Source organism: Pezoporus occidentalis, unplaced genomic scaffold (assembly GCF_034315485.1).
Source record: "Pezoporus occidentalis ecotype Australia unplaced genomic scaffold, CSIRO_AGI_Poc_V1 ctg284, whole genome shotgun sequence".
NCBI lineage: Eukaryota > Metazoa > Chordata > Aves > Psittaciformes > Psittacidae > Pezoporus > Pezoporus occidentalis.
The window spans coordinates 357,892-378,909 of NW_026914763.1; the positions used below are offsets into that span (position 1 = coordinate 357,892).

The 21,018-nt window shown below is 43.1% G+C and overlaps 1 protein-coding gene across 13 annotated transcripts in view; it reads right to left on the reverse strand.

Moving 5' to 3' along the window:
- KDM2B (lysine demethylase 2B) overlaps nt 1–21,018 on the reverse strand; it is a 111,902-nt gene that overhangs the window by 51,133 nt on the left and 39,751 nt on the right. For all 13 annotated transcript variants that reach the window (XM_062625918.1, XM_062625913.1, XM_062625914.1 and 10 more), the window contains 2 exons: nt 10,756–10,871; nt 4,680–4,806 (listed from right to left, as the gene is read on the reverse strand). In XM_062625918.1, coding sequence (XP_062481902.1) covers nt 4,680–4,806; nt 10,756–10,871 — 243 coding nt within the window. The remainder of the gene's footprint in view (nt 1–4,679; nt 4,807–10,755; nt 10,872–21,018) is intronic.

Here is a 21,018-nt window from a genome sequence, read left to right on the forward strand (position 1 = left end):
TGAGTCAATGCAGCAGCCAGCACCAGGTCAGAACTCCAGCTGCAGAGCTGTTATCCAGTCTGGCCTCCTGTAGAATTCAGTGCTAAAAGACCTTTACCCCTCTCCATCTCAAAGCACCTTATACAAACCAGTCAGAGACATAACTCGGTGAAGAGGAGGAGCAGCACAGGCTTGACCACAGGACAGAGAGCTACAAATACCTTTCCTAAAGCAGTTCACTTCCCTGTGGGTTCTGGGCAAATCACTTAATTTTCCCCATAGGTATCCACTTGTACAAGAAGGATAATTATACAGTTTCTTTCCTTGCCAGAAAGCAACTTGCTGTATTGTAGAACTTAAAAGGGAAGGGGCTGAGGTGTAATTATGAAACCTTTCTAAACTCTTCAGAACAGTCCAGCGCAGAATATCTACCTTGCCATCCCCAGCTCCAAACCTGACACTGTGACTTGGGAGCAGCAGTTGCTATTAGTCTGCTAAAGACAGCAATGACATTTTCATTAGCAGAAAAAACCTGAACATACTGGAAATGGAGCACCCCACACAGAAATCAATCAATATAGTCTAGTACCTGTCTATCATAAGCAAATCTATTCTATCCCCTGAGAAGAGGGAAGCGGAAAATAAAGGACAGACATGGCACCTCCTCCATGCCAGAGGGTGCGTTTTCTTCATCCATCAAGCTTAACATACAGTTAAGAGCCATCCTGTTGAAATTTTAGCAATGGGAAACTTAAAAGCTGCAGGCTACAGAGAAAGCACATTTCTGATAGCCCAGTATCTTCTCCCAATTACTCTTTGTCAGCTCACTCTCAAGATCCGTATCTCACCGAAGGTCAATTGTGGTTGAAAACATCCAGTACAGACTCATTCATGGTAAGAGTAAAAATAATGAAGACATATCCATCCCGAAACAGTGCATGTTCAAATCTAAGAGGAAGCCCAAATAAGATCCCTTTCTGATTTCAGCCAGCGGGACAAATGTCACAGTTGAGAGAGGGACAAGGGAAAGAAAAAGAGAAAGAGAGATTGTGTGCTTTTACAGCAGCCTGCAACTGCTGTCATGTCATCATTCCCCAGAGTGTTTGCCCTTCTGTGGAAGAGAGCTGAAAAAGAACAGTCTCACACACTAACTAGGAAGCAGCTGCCTGAAAACTCATTCTGGGCCTGGAGAATGGGAAAGGAGGCCACGGTCACCATCTTCCAACTCACTCAGAAGCACTGACATTTTTATTTAGGGGGTGGGAAGGTTTCAGCCTTGACTACATTGAGGTGGGTTTGGGGTTTTTTCCTGCCTGAAGTTTGGGGAGTTGAGCCATTTAGAAACCAGAAATACAGAGGACAATGTAAGTTGCTATACTAGCGTGTAACTATCAGAACAAAGGTACTGCAATACAATCACAAAAATACACTCATGAGCAGGCAATGCCTTGAAAGAGTCACTCTGAATTTAGCAACCTTCATATCAAAGCAAACAAATACTATGCAATGAATACACAGTATGAAAAGTCTAAAGATATCCTTAAAACACAACTGCTGATGAACTCAGGTTTCTGTGTTCTCCACAAACATTCTTCTATCACTGCACTCATCTCCTTTTCCTCACACAGGAGAACAGAATCTCTATCAACGCTGTGCAAACCACCTTGGGAATCTCAGGGACCATGGGCAGCATCCTGTGCTTTCTCTGCTGGACATCCTCCTCAGCTAAGAACCAGCTGTTGCTTCTTAGATCCAGTAAGACCACTGTATCAGAAGATATATAGAAATACATATATATATACACACAAGAAAAGAAAGCAGCACAACTCAAGGGTGAAAACTAGCAAGTTCTAGTACCCAAAAGGAAAGGTAGAAAGTAGACATTTAGAGCAATTTATGTTAAGGAAATTACTTTAAAACAAATAGGAGAAATATTAAGATTATTCCAGAGAAATTTCCAAAAATGAATACAAGGATGTGAAGGATTTTTTCTTAACCCAAGGACGACAGAAGACAATTACATCTATTAAGGGGCCTGCAGAGAAGCTAAGTACTTTGTTTTCATTACTTTTTAAGAACAATGGGAAATTATTTGTCAAGGGATACTCTCTCATGGGAAATGAAGAAATTGCTTGCAGACAGAGAAGTCTCTAAGGAAGAGATGATTTAAGGACCTTAGCAGTTCTGAAGCTTAAAAAGTAACAGCAGGGTTTTGGAACACTGACCTCATGTGGATGTACCATCCCACAGCAAGTGAGTGATACCAAGATAGACGCCACAGACCAAACAAGTGTAATTCTAGGATTACAGTTCATAGAGATTTGAGTAACGAGGCTGGACACTGAGACCAGTTAAAGGATAAGTATTTGAAATGGTATTACTCATGCAGAACAAAGCAGCAAAACAGCTCTGTAAAGGTAAATAAGATACCCTTACTCCTCTGAATTTGGCAAATGCCAAGGTGAAAAAGATCCAGTAGACCCAGCAGATACAGATCTGGGCTTTTGAACCACAATCTCCAGCTGAGGAACTATTTTAAGGTTAAGATTCTGCCAAGAAGTAAAAAGCAAGTTTCTGACCCCAAAAAAATAGTATACATCTGTCTCTCCTGCAGAGAAAGGCTCTGGATGTCAATGTCAGAAATTGTGTCAGCATGCTAATACTCTGAAGTCAAGAGATAGCAGGCAGGTGGTTGAACGACATGCTGTCAGTAGATACCGCTTTGGTAAGATGAACGTACCAATCCCCTCAATACAGTGAGAACAGGTCAAGATGTGCCCAGCCAGACCCCCTTAGCACCCAGGAGGGCTGCAAGTCAGCTCATCAATCCTACCAGCAACAAATACATTTAGTTGTCAGTAGGGTTCAATTTTCAGCCCGATCACAGCGAGCAGCTGCACAACCTCTGGAGTTCACTAAACAGAATAGTCTTGTGAGAGCAGCATGCTTCTTAAAGCAGCTTGAAACGACCATCAGACCATGCTCAAACAACAGCAAAGAGTTTTATGTTCACTGTCCACAAGGCCAACAACTGAAGCCACCACAGGAGACAAATCCATTTCCACCACCAAACCATTTTCCATATAGCCAGCCAGGCTCCTTTTCCTGATGCCTTTGCAGCTGGCACTCTTTGGTCATGCAAAACAATCCTTTTCCCTTCAGACACTGGACATCTGTGGTCCCCAGTGAGCTTTAATATGATTTGAATCTCTCCACTAGTGACTGGACTGAGGCACACGTCACGGGGATCACCAAACCATTACCAGTAACCACTGAGTTGGGCTGGAATTCACGCCAGTGATTTAGCTGGAAAAGGTCCCATCTCAATATCCTGAACCATCCACTCTCCACATACAATTTGTTCTGAAATTACACCTCAGGGATCTGGCACCCCCACCCTGCAGGATGAGCCTCTTCCCATGCCAATGGTTTAGACAACAACAGGAGGTTGTTCCTTGTTTTCCAGTGAATGCAGTTACCAGAGTTTTGTCCCTGCTTTATGAAGAGCTGATCCAAGGGGCTAAATCATCCAGGAGGAAAGGATGAACTTCCATAATGAGAAAAATTCCTCCCCACAGAGTTCCTGCTTCCCTAACCCTTCTGCCCAGGGTCTCAGAGCTAGGGAGAGAAACAAAATGTGAAGCACCCAGATCCCAGGCAGCTTCCCTGGCTCCTCTATGCAGACGCAGCTTTCTCATGTTATTCTTGGTCAGTAAAACTCACTGGAGAATGAAATCTACCCATGCCTTCTTCAATCCCTTCTACCAAGAGTAATGTTGGTAGGTGATCAATTCCTTCCTCTGCCCAGAACCTGAGGTAGTTCCAACCGTGCCAGGTTCACTCCAAGCAGCATCTTAAGGAGCAAGAGGCACAGAAATTCTTTAGCTTTCCTCCATGCTTTCCCCAAGCCTGTTAAGAGTTCGATACTGCTTGAGCTACTTTCAGCCACTCTGCAACTAAAAGCACAGAGGCCACATGGCCCACCCCCTTGTTCCATTAAAGGAAGGAAAGAGGGCAGTTCTGCAAGGCAGCAACTAGAATTGTCACACATTGATGTAAAGCTCACATCAGTGCCAAGGTAATGCCTTCCTGCTGCAGGCACATCTATCCATCTCTGCTATGGTCCATTTTTAGCTATTGCTGTAAAGGTTTCTTTGACCTCCCTGCACTTGGGTTATAGATCATAAAGATTTGTGTAGGTGTTTTCTGGGGTTTGTTATTCTGAAGAACTGGAAGTCAGTCACCAAATATAAAGAACTAAAGAGATTAAAGAGAAGAGAAAGAAGCCAGGTTTAGTGACCACAGTGCATTCCATAGAAGAGACTCTCTATAAAAGGACTAACCACCATCCCACCAGCGCAGTTGCGATGCACACATTTTTGGCTACTAAGGCACTGTGCCTCACATGGCAGTAAATCATCTACTGTTTGGCAGATCATCTCAACACAAACACTACTGAAACCAAGGAACAAAAGCATCCAAAAATTATTGTTCTAGGATCCACTTGCTAAAGGAACGTTCAACAAATATAATACGAAGTAGGCTGGCAATTCATAGAAACGCTGGAGAGTCCAGACCTTCCCCACCCCAAAATAAAGAAACAGTTCACCAATCCATAACCTGCTTTGCAGAAAGCAAAGCAGCAACCAGCCTAAGGTGCCAGCACCAGTTCTGAACATGCACTCAAAGGATTCACTCACCAATTAACATTGATTCTTTCTGGTACTCTTTGCTGAGGTGGCAGCGCTGGGTCACACAGGACACGTATCTCTCCAGAACATACCAGCACATTTCATAGTAGAAAGGATAACGGAATTTGGCATGCACCTGAAAGCAAGATCAACACTGTCAGTCCATGGGGAAGGCAGAGAAGTTTGCAGCACAAGGGCCAGTCATCATTCTCATCGTGTTATCAAGAGCACAAACAGTATGCAGGAGGGGGAGGGGAGAGGGTGGGAGCAGAGTGAGATGTATGCCTTCAGCATACCAAATGAGGAGCCTGCCTGCCTGCCTGCCATGATAGCATCATTTCTTGGTTCACTAATTTGTATCCTCTTGGGGTGGTGGGAGAGGAAAGGGTTTGTGGTTCTTGGGAAACCGTGGAACTGATGGATGGCCCCTACAGCATTATTTCCCTCCTGTATAAACATAGGGTGGTCACATACAGATGTCAGTCACTAAAACTCGAGTTAAACTAAAAGTGAGTTTGTTTTATTTCCTGAACACTATGATTCTTAGCAAAACGGTAACATTACCTAAAATGAGACCAGCAGGAAATACACCTTTTACAATTACAGTCTTCACAACAATTTCATTAAACAAATGAGCACACAAATTCTTGATTACTGGTACCTACACATTAAAAGTAAAAATCCCTCCTGTGGTTTACACATTTGCCACAAACAGAACAGAAAAAGCAGGGTTTTAACAAAAGATCCTGTCAAGCTGTGCACTTTTTCTTACATCTCAGACCTGTTGTTCTCACACAAAAAGCTTCTTCTCCAACACTGTGTATTTGTGAGGTTATTTCAGATTCAAAAGAAAACAAAGTGGGTTTCCTTCCTTTGCAACACAGTTTTCTATCTACAGGAGGTCACTGTACCAAAGAATGTGGGAAGCTCCTAAAATACAAGACCAAATGCAGATTTACAGCAATTTGTTAAAATGGATGCCATACACCTTGCATGCACTTGTACTTACACTGCACACTTCTTTCTCCTGTTGCAGGCTTACACGCATGCATTGCACTGGGACTGCAGGAACTGCTTTAAGGCATTCTGTGTATATTACCAGCTCACCTAGCCAAGAGGTATCCCCCCACCTTTAATGGACTGCACCAGAAAGGAGTATTAACTTAGAAAGCCCACGTTTAAAAGGCAAAACCAGAACAACCACCCCACACATCACTCCAAACCCCAAAGTCTGAACAGAGCCGTTATCCCAGCACCTGGAAACTCAGATTCTGCAAAGCAGGCACTGCAGAAACTTCTGCCTGGTGATAAAAGCAGCCACCTGAGCTTGTCAGTGATTTATTACAATGCCCATATGTGAGAACTGTCCCCAAGGTGGACAGTCAAAGAACTTGTCTCTGCTCCCAGGGCACAGAAAGCACACCACTTTTAGTAGTAAATCAAAATGCAACAAAGGGGAAATATCCTGTATTGTCCCACTAAATGGATCACAGGGAGGATGTAAATACTCCATGGCAATTCCCCAAAATTTAGATCTCATAAATTCAACACAAATGTAGCTCATCTGAGCTGTATGTTGCTATGGGTCACACATCCAGTGGTGCTGCACCTTTTCCCATGTCTCCCTGTGAGGTTTGTTACCAAAAAAAAAAAAAAGGAGAGGAAAAAAGACAAAAAAAGGCAAAATCCAACCAACATCCCCCTAAATGTGAGAACATTTAACCCCAGGGCCTTTTTGCATTGAAGAACATCTTTCCTTTGGTTTAGTTCTTTGTCATAAAGAAGAGATCAAGTCACTTATCACTATTATGGAACACAGGGGAAATCAGCCATGCTAAAATATATGCTAATAAAGGAACTCAAATTTGTCCAAGAGAGCACTGCAGGAAACAAAATTTGCAAAGAATTGACTTACAAACAGGGAGCCGCCTTCCACCCCTCAGCCTTCAAAAGGTTTTCAGCCACATGCCTGGGAATATTAAAGACATCATTGCTCAACATTTGTTGACAGATTCTGAGCTTCACCAAATTTAGTTGTTACCAATGTTAATTCAATGTGAAAGACAAGGAAGTAATGCATGCAGTGCTCCCATTATGTATATCAATCTTTAATATTCAATTTGAGTTCCTAATTGCCTCGCTATCAATGTTCCAACCCACAGCAAATCCCTCCATGCCTCTGTAATGCGCTAAGTGCTGGGAAGGCTCTGCTTTTACAAACCTTCAGAAGGAAGAGCTACCATATGCAGCAAGAGATACTGCGCAAAGATCAACAGTGCCTTCTCCCTGTAAAGCAAGTCTAAGAGTGCTTTAAAAGTCTTTTAAAGTTTGCCTTATGGAAAAGCATAGAGAATGATGTTATTTAGGATATCCTTGGACATTTATTCATTATAATGGATGGGAACTGCGTTATGTACATGTCCATACTTTTTCCATTGTACACTTATGGTCAAATGAACCCTTATGGGGAGGAGGAATAAAAGAAAGAAAGAAAGAAATTAAAAATGTTCTGTGATGAATTTAAAGTGTAATATCTGATACAGACACTGCCAGAGGACTAAATCCCCCACCAGCAGAGAAATACATTGGATCATCTAATAGGCATTTCCAGCTCTAACTTCTGTGATTAATAATTTACAAGCCACTGAATATATTTTTTAATCATTCCTGTACAGCAAGAAAAATCCTCTCTGGAATATGATCCATTTCTGCAGTGGAAAGGGAAATTATTTGAGAGACTTCTATCCCCCTCCAAAAACCAACCGAAAAACCGAAACAAGGCACATGTTTTCCTGAAGAAAGCGTTACTCTCTTCCACAATGTCCGTTAAAATCATTACAAACTCCACTTGTGTTTAATCAATCTAATCACAACATGGAAAAACAATGCCTGAGTGTTTATAAAATAATGAATCTATCCACTTGGAATGTTCTTTTACACTTCTGAAAACACAATCAGTAGCAAACACCATCATCTGTGAGTGACCACCTTACGTATCTATTTTGAGTGCTTCTGACCCCATCCATGCCCTGATACTTTAAGGGAATTAAATTCATACGAGTTGGGAGTAAGTTGGATGCATTCTTCCTCTTAAGTGCTACAGAGCTGTAGCATCCCTATGCCAAGATGATGGATCTCTGCATGGCATTCTGTTTGCCGTTATCCAAGCTGGTCTAGCAGAGAACTAAACAGCTTGGCCTGTTTGACTAGCTGTTAACTGGCCTCTAGGAAAGCCAGACTGCAAAATACGAAGCTCTAACTGTAACGCTGGAGAATATTTGTTTACCTCAATTGCACATTAGGAGCTGTTGCCAACAACAGACATGGGTTTTATTACTCCTTAAAACTATTTTTAAATGGCTATAACCCTCTTCAAAAGTCTCCTAGGGATATGAGAAATTAAGCTGGAATAAGCATGACAAGTATATAAACCAGGCAATTTTATCAGGCTGTAAATCAGCGTTGCCGTTTCAACCATGTATTTATTCTTGTCTTAGCTGCTAAGACAATAACAACTACACCTAGCATAAAAACGACTCCGGGTATCAGCAAAGATGATTAAGCATTATACAGCAGGTTTAAACACACTGAAATGTCCATAAAATCATCTCTGTGCAAAATGAAGATGGGAAAACACACCTGTATTACACTTTGCTTTGAGTGTGGCAAATTACTTAGCCAATCCCATCACGTAATTTACTTCTGTGCCATACGCAATGGGGAGATCAATACTGATGAGGAACTCATTTGCAGTATGTTCACACTGGTGAATGTGTGCGAGCTACACACTGTGCTAAGCCTGCTACACCAGCCAGGGGATGAATGGGATTATTTGAACAAAGACATTACAAACTTTGATTGCTAAAGCAAACAAAGTAGTACACGCTAGAACCCTGTTTAGAAAACATTCACCCCTTCAAGATTCCTGTGATGTTTTTAGGTGGTATGGGGTGTTATTTCTAAATAACAGTGCTGATGTGCCTGTCTTTCATCATACCTCTGCATGCCTTAGTTGCACATCTTGTATTTTGAAGAAAATCTAAACCAAAACTGACAAGACAAAAGGTCTGATTTAGGACTTCCAAATGCCGCAGCACCCCCTTCCAAAACGCTGTGACAGGACATTTCCAAAGAGGCAGATGCCCAACTCCCAGAACCTCCCCAGAGGATCAGGCTGTTAGTGACTTTTAAAAGGCATTTCAGTGTAACTGGCTGGCAAGTTCCTAAAAGTCAGCAAAAAATATTTGACTGTTACAAGGAATTCTGCCTCCTGGTATAAAAGCTTAAGAGATCAAAGCTGCACCCAGCTTCCCAAGGAGAAGGGCCTGACATGAAGCACTACCAAGCAGTTACAACCCAATCTGTGTGATGTTGGGTTGCTCAAGTCCTGTGGGAACAAAACAGCTTTTACACAACTTCAGGAAAAAGAGCATTTCCTTCCCATCTTCCCCATAGACATGAATAGAAATAACTTGTTTCTGGCATTGATCCTTCCTCCCAGTCCCCTCCATTCTCTGCACAAGTTGCCTCTGCTTCTGGCAGCAACACACCCTCCCCTTAAGTTCCTGCAGCCCATATATCAGCATATATTGCTGGTTCTGATTTACAATGACTCTGAAAACCTCCCTGTGCCCTGTCTAAACACAGTGAGCCCCTTCCTGCCTCTGCCATCATAACCTTTTCCTTGTCCAAGTCCCTTTACACTTCCTGAAGGTACTGGACAGCCTTTCCTCAGGACACCTGCTCAAAATCAGGCCAAACTCCACTCCAGTTCTCTACCTCCACTTCTCTCTGCTACACTCCCTCCATTCCAATTCCCCTGAATTTCAGCTTTTGTCTTCATCCCTCTTCCACTGAAAATTCATTTCTTCTGCTTAATACTCCTTTTCTTCATTAAAATCACTCCAGGAAGCCAACTGCTCCCATCACTGTTTTACAATGGGAAGATTACCAGGCCTTGTGCACCCTGCAAAGTAAGGGAGGGTGAGGGGAAGACCCCCCTCCTCTCATCTACTCAAGAGATGGATTTCAAAACAATACACATTTCCTCCATGCCTATGCACTCTCACTGCAAATAAAGCAATGTGGGGCAAAAGCCCACCTGGAACCAGAACTGTGCCCTCTTGTAGAGGTGAACAACAGCGAACTGTACCAAAGAATTGCAACTTCCTGCTATTTTGCCAGCCCCAATCTTCATTACCATCACAACCAGCACTTGTACCAGTGGTTGACCACCACTGGCTCAGTGCAATGCCTCCAAAAGTCAGCCGCAAAGCCCCCATCCAAACTTGCACGTACCACTGGTCCATTTTTGCACAGGAACGCTACAGTTGCCTTGCACAGCTTATTTAACAGCTTACTAAAAGAGTGGCACAGCATTCAGATTCTGCTGCTTTATGAATCTGTTAAGCATATGATGACTGGTGTTTATGAATCAAGGGTAACCTTTTCACTCCAAACAAGGAGGCCTCACAGTAACCTCCTCCCAAAGGCAACACTCCTTCCATCAGGTAGATGCTACAATCAGATGAACATCACAGTGGTCGAATTAATGTCCCACCCCAGATTCTTTATATTCCAAGAAATTCTTGTATAGCATTGAGTCATTGTAGGAGAAAATCCTGCACAGTACATAAGAAACATGTGGTTTCATGCACAACTTCTTTGTAGCTTTGACAATTCAGCTGTGGGCAGGAGAACCATCCTAGTCCCATTAATTCTCCAGGCTCAGATATCCACATCAGGTGTGCAGAGAGAGATGATAAGCAAGGGGTTACTGGTGCTGGTACAAAGGTCTGTAAAGCGCAATACGTTTTCATGCAAAAGGGGAGGTGTTTGATGGAAGTTTAACAGACAAAAGACACAAAAGGGACACGTCTGTGGGATGCAGGCAAAACAGATGAGTAAATCCCACTAAAAATAGCCAACATTTGAAAGTCTCATTACTTCATGTTTACCTTGTTTCAACAACTCTGACACGGAGATCCCCTCAGCTCTTGTTTGTCAGAAGGGAATATGACAGGGACTATGACAGATCACAGCCACAAAGAACTGTTCAGTTAAAAAGAGAATGAAGTATCCTTACCCTTGTTCTGTCCTCAATTTCATAGATGCGAAGCTGCATGGGAACATTAAAGCTATGCAGGATATTTCCACCAAACACCAGAGAATCTACTGGAGTATAAACCGCATGTATCCACCCTAGAGAGGGAAAGCAAAGAACTGAGAATGCCTCATGCTATGTAGCATTACAGAGCAACTTACAATCAAGTTTTAACCACCCCGCAAACCCCACTCTGCAGGGGATGAGAGGTTAAAAGGTTAAATGGTATCCTCACAGCCACATTTTACGACTAGTCATAGCAGAACAACATCTTATGATGTACAGTCTTAGAACCCTCTGTAAATTGGGTTCTTCTATTTATTCACAGCACAGTTACAGTGTTTACTGGGAACACACAAGCTTGTGACTCAACCACATCCATGACTAAGAAGTAAATTCAGTCTGTTCAATACACTTGGCTCTCCGATCTATCTACTGGCACCTCCAGTAGGGTTGCAAATCATGTTAGCAGTGGTGGTGGGCAAGGGCTGTGGAACTGAACTGAGTCACACCAAACTTTTCGCACCAGCCCCAGAGCATCCATCTTCAGATGTCAACAGCTTCAAATGATTACCACCAGCCCTCCTTCAGAGGTGAAAGTTTCACATCCTATTATCAACTTCCTGAAGCAACCAAAAAAGTTTTCACTGCAAGCCATAAGTGAAGGGATTTAACGTTTCTAGTACTGGAGCTGAAGAGGCTGTTCTGACCCAGTCCTGCAAAGGACTGAATTCATCTCACAGGCACCAAAGCAAAGGAAGAAAACCCAGGCATAGCAGTTCAGGCAGCCACACTCCAGCTCTTCGCTTTCTGCATTGTTTGCTTGGTATGTCAGCAGCTGAAGCACTGGCTATGCAAGACTGCAGCCTCTGATCTCTGCAGTGAAAAAGGAATTGATCCCACTAATGATCTGGGACCCACAGAGACCTGACACTTTTTTTTTCTTCTTTTTTAATGAAAAGCATTACAATTTATAAGCCAGCAGACAGCAAAGCAACAGAGGGGGCAGTCAATTTTCTCCTCACTGTGCAGTACTTTCCATTAAAGCTGTGGCAGCTTTCCTTCAGTTCCAGAGCAGGAGTGAGGGAGCAGGAAAATGCCATTCAGTGAAAGGGTTCTCCAGCCAGCAGCCACGAACGCTCTGCTCTGCACCAATCTTTACACCATAAAGGCCTGTAAGGCTGCATCTGAGAAGTCCTTGAGCCACAGCAGATAGCAAAACTGGGGCTTTAAGAGATTATTGGTAGGACAGAGACAGGAAGGAAAAGAAATCAGCACGTCAATTTTCTCCCTGGAAACAAAAGCCTATTGCTCTGGAGACATGTCTCTGAATTTCAGAATCAGGATGGTTGTGGTTGGAAGGGAGCTCTGGAGGTCCAACTCCCCTGCTCAAGCAGGGCCACCTAGAGCCAGCTGCCCAGAACTACGTCCAGATGGCTTTTCAGCATCAACTAGGATGGAGACTCCACAACCCCTCTGGGCAACCTGTTCCAGTGCTCACTCACAGCTCTGATTCCACATGATAAATGTCATGCATATAAAAACAGCAGGTGGCTCAGAGCTCTGGCACTCTCGGGATTATTGCATCTTTCCTGCTCCAGTTAGTATAATTTTGGTTACAGAGTCACTCACAATGATCCAGCTTGTTTATTACTTCCAAATCAAGAACAACCAACCACAGAGGGAGGGGATTTTGTCACATAAGGGTAGCGTGGCAACTATGTACATCAGTACTCTAAAAACTCTTCAGGGCTGAGGTAGTTCACCACATGAAAGACATCAATCTGTACTAAGAGCAAACTACTGGAAATACAAATGATCTTCCTGATCCTAGTCTTCGGGAACGAAAAAAGATCCAAGATCAAGGAAACTGGGGCCACTGCTTCCACTAGGTAATCAAAGATTGATGTGTATGGGGGAAAGAATGGAAACCATGTGCTGAAGTGTATCTGTTGCTGGGTCCCCAAAGCCAACTTACTGGGTAGGTGCTGAAAGACGGGGTCAATCTGTGTGACAATTTCACCTTCATTGTCAGGTTTAGAGCTGAACAAACTGAAGCTCAGAAAAGTGCAATGGCCAAGCGAGTGGTGGCAGAAGACAAGCTCAGAAACAGCCAGTTACAGCAGAACACTGACGAGTCCTCACTGGAACTTCCCACTGCAGTTCTCTCAGCACAGAGCAGTCAATGTACTGCTCAGCAGACGCATTGGAGCTGGCAGTTCCAGTATGTGTACTGGCAGCTCCAGTAAAATAACTTGTTATTTTAGGGGAATGACCAACATAATTCTAAATACAGTTTGTTATCAAATATTAATAACCTCAGTAAAGGGAGTAACTGAGCTGAAACCTGGCTTTTTAGTCCTGTATGAAAGGCAGAAAGGAGATACCCTTAATTCTGCAAGAAATACAAGGAAATTGCAGTTGTTCCTCAAGTATATGATTTTGCTATAACCACGCAGTTGCCTCCTCCTATAAGTCGTATTTCCTTAGTGAAAATTTCACACTGGAGTGCAGTTGTTCCATTGGTTCTTACTCTTTGGGTTCCACTGCTCACATCTTCCCTGACCTCTCGACTTAGCCCCCACTAGATGTCAAGGGTCTCTGTGTTAATAACCACTCTACTTCCTCAGTAGCAGTCCCAATACTTTGGGGTGATGTGAAAGGGTCTTTCACTGGCTTGAGCCAATGCCCCACAAATGGTGTCCCAAACAAATCCTAAACAGAAAGATTAGCCAACATTAATACAGTATTGTTGAAGAGCTGGCAGAGGCGCAAACCAAAGGTCTCCTGTAAAGTAACTGAAACACCCTCTGGTTATGCAGATAATGTATTTAATTCCCTACTTACATCTAATCCAAGTCTAAACTCATCTTAGAGTTAGTACTTCAGCTCCTAACTTCTGAACCAACTAAACACGGTGTCTTTCAAGAAGCGCCTGTTTCTAGTAACAAGACTGAAAATGCTGCTTTTTATGAGACGGTTCTCAATAACAAAACCCTGTGATGAAGAAGCACTAAAATCCATCAGGGTTGGGAAAACACAAATAAACCAGAGACCAAGCAACAAGCAAAAAGCCATTAACTGTAAAGTCCTTGGAAGTAAAGTTCCTACCCACAGCCAAAGCAAGGTGTGGGATGATTTCCAGGCATAGCTCAGGGATGCATAAGGACAATGCCTATGGGTACCACCCTTTCACTGTTGAACACATTGAGCCAAGTCCCAGGGAATCCCCAGATCTACAGCAGCTCATGTGCTCCCACAGGCAGGATCCAGCCCACAGCCCCTCTGCCAGCTACAGGACACAGCCCTGTCTGAGGAGTTACCTGCTCAGAAGAGATTTTGACCACTCAGCTATATCACAGTTTTCTGATCACACACTGCATCCAAAAATAGCTTTGACTTGCCTGAGGAACATACACGGAATATTAAAACTGCAGAGACAAAAGCATAGGACACTATGGGCAAGAGCAGACAAAAAAGATGGAGCACTGACAGGGTAGGAAAACCACAGGAACTGGCACAGATATTAAAGGGGGGGTAAAAATCCCCAAGCTCCTGTTCTAATATTAACAAGGCTGTGTAGAGAGAAAAACTGAAGAGGCCAGCACCACAAAAGCAGGAGGAAACAGATGAGTAGAAAACAGTAAAGAACTTCCATGAGGGTAATATAGAATCATAGAATAGTTAGGGTTGGAAAGGACCTTAAGATCATCCAGTTCCAACCCCCCTGCCATGGGCAGGGACACCTCACACTAAACCGTATCACCCAAGGCCTCGTCCAACCTGGTCTTGAACACTGCCAGGGATGGAGCATTCACAGTTTCCCTGGGCAACCCATTCCACTGCCTCACCACCCTAACAGGAAAGGATTTCCTCCTTATATCCAATATAAACTTCCCCTGTTTAATATTGCAGAACTAAGCTCTGAAACAGATAAGCTTGGATGGCACATTCAGTTCATTCCCACAGCTTAGATACAAGCACTATTCAGAAATAAACTGAGGATGAATGCTCATTGTGACCATTAACAAACAAGAAAACCCATCCTTAAAGCTTCCCAATTGCAAAGGTTTTTAAAGAGGAAGACAGAGCTCCAGAACAGAAGCAAGCTGCAAGTATGCACAAGGCAAAAGGGACAGCCAAGGAGTTGCTTTAAAACCATCCACACCGATACATCTGCCTGTCTCACCTTCAGCCATGCCATTGCTTTTCACTGGATGAACTGACAGGTCTGTTGACACGTACGATCACATCACTCTGTGCTGTCGTGTCTGCTCATGTATGTCTGCATCTTTCAGCTCCCACAGCAAAACCTTGCCACCCAGCCTCTGATACAGACACCTCTGAAGTGAATGTCACCAGTTCTCCCCTCTGTGACTCAAACCCTGCTCCTACTGCACAACCCTGTGTGTTTCACGGCTTAGTGCAAGACAGGAGGTAACATCTCTCCCCTTGGTGAGACTCTCAGAAACTGTAATATTCCCCCCCAAAAATGAAAGAAACACAGAATAAAATGGCATAATTTAATTTTTCCTTAATGATAAAAAGAGGACAGGCGTAATATCATGAACAAATAGACTGAAAAAGTCAAAAGTCAGTGGAATAAAGTATAGTTCACTTTTGGCTAAAAGAAACAAAAACACATGCTAAACATTATCTAAGGCTACAATTAAATCCTATACGTGAAAGACACACACTGTGTGCTTCAAGGATTAGTCATGAACCAGAAAACTCTTCCCCATGGCTGACCAGTTTCAAAGCAGCCTGTGCTGATAGTGGAAACAACTGAGTGGATGTGGATCCAGCCCACCCTTCCTTCGCAGGCTGGTCCCAGAGCAGGAGCAGTGGAGCAGGTCCATGGCCATGGCCACCACACACTCCTGCCTTGGGAGCCATGCATCAACTATGAGCCCAGCTAAATGGGGATAACAGCTTTGGGAGTCCAGACACTGCACAGTCACTGATCACTGTCCTTGTTTCAAGCCTCAACAAGACAATCGTCCACTTGCTGTTTTCCTCAAGTGTTTTTTCCTTCCTAAAGCCATCCTAGTTTATGAAGCCAAGCCAACATCGAGCAGGAATTCTGTTCAGGAGGCTCAGAAATACTCTCAACTGATTTACGGTTAGGAATTATTCCACCACTAAGATACACTTGAATATTTAGATGTTATCTTCTCTAGTAAATCAAGAAGGTAAAATTAACAGTAACAAAAGCTCTTCTGAACCGTTAAAAGAAAGATACAATCTCATTATCTTTTGAATTTTATAGAACAAGTATTATTAAACACTACAAACTTGTTAGAAGATTTCAGGGGGCTGCAAATTCCTCCTGTATCTTCAAGGATGCAATCATCCATCCGAGAGCAATAAAAAAGACTATTAAGTTATAAAGCTATGGGGCAAACAGACTGTTAAGTTATAAAGCTATGGGGCAAACAAGCTCCAAGCCAAACCCATGGTGCACCCGTTTCCATTAGGAACTGCACATATATTTGCGATATAGAAGGCATATATATTTTCCTGCAGCTTGGGGTGGAATAGATGAAATTTATATGTCTCAAAAATAAGAAGTGACTAAAGAGGCAACCTCAGAGTGGGCACGGCCAGCAAGTGAAACGCTATTTCTCTCATCTCAAAAGAAGGATGATTGAGTTGTAATAGTGCCCACGACCAAATGTATCAAGAAAACATCATGTTTACAGTTTTAAAGTAAAACCCCCTATTCATTCTGCCCCAGTAGTACAAGCAATACAGCAACTCTCAATCTGATACCATTTGATAAAAATTAGGCAGAGCACTGCAGAGGAATAGAACTAAAAATCCAACATTACACTGTCACCTCCTATCTGAAAGCAGACACCAAGGGCAAAAAACTCTCCTCTCTGATCCTCTCCACTGATTTTCATCACTTGGTCCCTAAAGGTTCCAAGCACGGAGCTTCCATTAATGTCACTGGAAGCTCCCTAAACAAGAAAAGCTAAAGAGCAACCAAAAATAGCCAGGCAGCTCTGCAGCCCCAGCACAACTCCCTGCAAAGATTTACCAGTTAGATTTTAATAGCCTGTCATTCTCCTTGCTATAAAGACTCTATGCTACCTCCTGGCCCCATCACATAAGAATTCACCAAATACCGTCTGGCAGAGCAGAGGGGACCTAAGACCGCACACTCCTAACGGGCAGAATCCTACTGATAACCACTGATACTGCATCTGAAGCACTTCAAATCCTTGCAAATGGCTGCCCAGAGTCCAGCACAAACTCCTGTCTCCTTTCCTTCCCAAAAACATTCATCTGAAAAAGCCATTATTTCTGTATTTGACTGGAAGCAAGAACTTTGGAGCACTCTCATGTTACCATAATAATCACCACAGACCAACAAGAATACTGTGTTAAGACTGTGGCTTCACCTCTCAAGAAATTGAGAGACTATAATAGCATCTTTCCATGTCAAAGGCCCCAAAGTGCACTATAAAGAACATAAGTAAAGTAAGACTAACAGCTTACTCCTCAGTGGAACACTACCAACTCTGAGGTGAAGCACAACTGCTGTAAAACAGCAACTCTAGCGAGAACTTTGGAGAAGAACCAGAAAGGGACACCATGCCCAGTTTACATTAAGTTACCCTGGTCTGGACTTTGACCATAGGAATGTCTAATAAATCAGCACTGCAAATTTCTTCTACAATATCTAATTAAGTGGCAAGTGACTTCTTGGACCGTTATTTTATGGACCGTGTAGTGGTCTGTTACTGAGACCATTACCCTCAGAGTTAAAGGACAAGAGTCACTCAAAATGGCCCAGCTACTCAAGGATTTGTGCTCCCCCACAAACACAGCTCCCTGAGCTACCAGTTCACACACAGCACACTTCATCTCTTCAATACACTCATCACATTAATGCTACATGTTTGGAAAGCCTACAGTAAGAACACGCATGCAGAGTGAACCCAAAACCATCTCTGGCCTCCGATCAGCAGCAGAGGCTCAGGAGACAGTAAGAGACAGAGTAACCTAACCCTCGGTAGTATTCACCATCTCCTATCAAAGCAGTGTGTATGCAAACTTTCTTAGATCAGCCACAATGTAAACCCTGGAATCAAACTGTACCCCCACTTAAGTGTGGCAGCTTCCTTGGAGCTCAGCAAAACTGTTCGTCACAAAGAGAGAAGAAAAATCCAAGTTTATCCATATTCTGGCAGACCACATTATCAGTAACAACCCAGAACTGGCTCGAATTCACCTTTTCAAGGCACAAAATGATTACACTCTTACTTTACAATAGTAACAGAGACAAATCCTGCAAGACAAATTTTCCACAAGAGACTACTCCCTGGCCTGCTTTTCTATGCCCCAATCCTGCACGTGCAAACTCTTTCGAATGTGAAGTGCAAGTCTCTACACCAAGCATATATAAGCATATATATATACATATGTATGTGTGTGTGAAAGGTCTTTGAGAGATGCCTAGTCGGAAATTGAGGAAAAAAGCAAAACAAGCTCAACAGATTTCAAACTACTGCAACACCTTGTCTGTGGAGGGCAAGGGCAATATCCACGTCAAAGCTCTACCACTTACTATCAAAATGACATATTCAGCAAGGCTAAAAGACTCAAAAGAGCGAGTGGATTGAAAAAGGATTCATTTTTTATTTTTATGTATGCTGAATTTTGAGCTTGGGTTTAGGTAACAACACGGTTCAGGAGTACACAGGAGAAACTAAGGTGGTTTTCAGATAATCCAGATGAAAGGGAATTCAATGCACGATGTGCCTACAGTAATCCCGAGCTGTACAAACCCAAGGGATGCTGCTCAAACACTGTCCCTGGTGATGAGAGATACCCAAACTGCTTCTCCACGACACCTCCACAATGAACTCCAAACTTCACACATCCTCCCTGCAAGTCATCACTGGACACACTCATGGTATGGAAGAAAGCTACAGCACAGTATTGTCCAGTAGTATTATGCTTTTTCTCCTCCAGGTCATCACAGTTTACACCTGAGAAGAGCAGCACACTCTATAAAGAACTTCCCTTCTACCTGGCATGTAGGTCAGATAGGCAGTAATTCACTATAGCAGAGCAAGATGTGTTACCTTGACTAAATTTCACCCATGTCGAACGCTTACCCAAAGATCAAACATTGCCCATGGTAACACTCACAGTGAAAACACCCCCAAGGCTGCAGCATTCCTTACTAAAATCTTCCTGCATAAGGACAAGTTCTCCCCCAACCTGGGAAAACAACAGTCAAGTTTCTACAGAAAAAGAAATACCCATTTGCTGACCCTGGTAGCAAGTACAGCTTCCTCCCTTCTTGAACCTTCAACTGGTTTAACATCTTGAATCCACATCTAACCTCAGCAGGGCACAATGTGGTACATATCTATCAATCAACAACTATGCTGACACTGGTTTGAACAATTATATTAATGGAAGAGGCCAGATTCCTGGTTGATTTTATCACTTTACCACAGACTTTACCAGAGTTGATCATCCTTGACTCATCAGTGGGAACTGGGAAGGTGGGAGGTGAGAACTTGTAACGGTGCTTTGCTTGTTTGAAGAAGTCCCATGAGGCCACCAGGAGTACAGCTTGGCTCTGATGCAAGGACCCACACAGTATCCCTCAGAAGCTCACTTCCCCCAACCCATACTTCAGAGGGACTCCTAAAATGCTGCAAGAGGCACCCTGGCCTGAAACCACTCACTATGCTGACAATACTTTGCTCAATTTCTCCTTGATACCAGAGCTGTAATCGTGTCTCTCAGTGCTTTGCAGATTAGCAGCACAGGTAGAAACTTAACTGGTTTAAACTTAATCCTGAAAGGATGATGGCAGTGAGGGAGAGGAAAATACCAGGGCCCTGGTGAGCACTATAATTATGCCTTCTGCAAGAATAATTCCCATTCTTGTCCAAGTGGTTTGTAGTTTCAAGGATTTACTGGATCTGCTGCTGATCCTAGATTTCCAGAGAAGCCTTCCATCTCCCACAAGCTTGTGATTTCACTCCCTCACGTGTCTTGTTACAGCCTTCTCTACCTACTTCATCCTTACACTGCTAGGGTATAACCACCCCCAAAAGTTACTTAAAACCAGGAGCAGAGCAGGATATTGCATGGAAAAAGTCCTTTCCTGAAATGCTCTCCATTCACAGTCCAGCTGAGCACTCACTGTATCAATTCACACTTTCTGTGACCAGACCTGTAATTAGAACGCATTTTCCTCATGGATGAGTTGAGGCTGCTCAAGAGTTTGTCAGGCCCAACGGAAAGTATGGGACACAGTGGTTTTGTAGGCACCCATTACTGGAACCTCAACACTATGAGCACTTATAAAGTACCTACAAAACACATTCAAACATTAACTAATGTGACAGGCACATAAACCAGAGCAAAGGGGTTGTAGGAACTGACCTATTTTACACAGCCACGCTCAGTTCACTGACCTGGAACAGCCTTTAATTAGGCATTTCCATGCTCTTAAAACAAACATAGAAATAATGCCCTTTCACATAAATAAAGAGATTTGCAAATAAGTTTTCTGAATGAAATGCAGCAGAGCCAAAACCCCTGAATCCATGAGGTGCTTACAGAGGAATTATTCATTTGTGCCTTTCAACTAGCCTAAAGTGTTTGAGGTATCAGCATTTCTGTACTTTGGGCCTTCCTAAGAAAACAGGAACTAAAGTCAAACTCCACATTTGGAATCACTTCAGCCACCATGTTACAGCTGTGCCCTGTACAGGCTCCCACAACTTGCTGTATTCCAACTGCTGAGCATGACTAAACTAACATACAGAAAGTCTTATTCGTAGGAGGCTGCTCACAGGGGAATGAAGATAAATACAAAGATGCAGTAACGGGATCTAAGCAAACAGCACAGGCACACTCAAACACCCAGTTCAAACAGTAAGAGCACATTCTGACCTGTTTCAAGGGAAGACCTAATTCCTTTAATGGATTAACTCTTCCATCTTCAAAGTCATTTTGCCTGTCACCTCCCAGGCTGATTCTTACCCAATACTTACACTAACAACGCTCCCTAGTCGGCAAGAGCATTGTTGCTGTTTTCCCATAACCTGCATTCTCTGTCCCCACGACTGAAACAATAACAATCCTGCCTCCACAGAATCATTCTAGCACTGAAAAACTACCAAGCTGTCTTCCTGTCATGCACAACAGCTACCTGTATTTTTCACTAAACAGACACAATGTGCTCCATCATTATAAACCAATTTATGG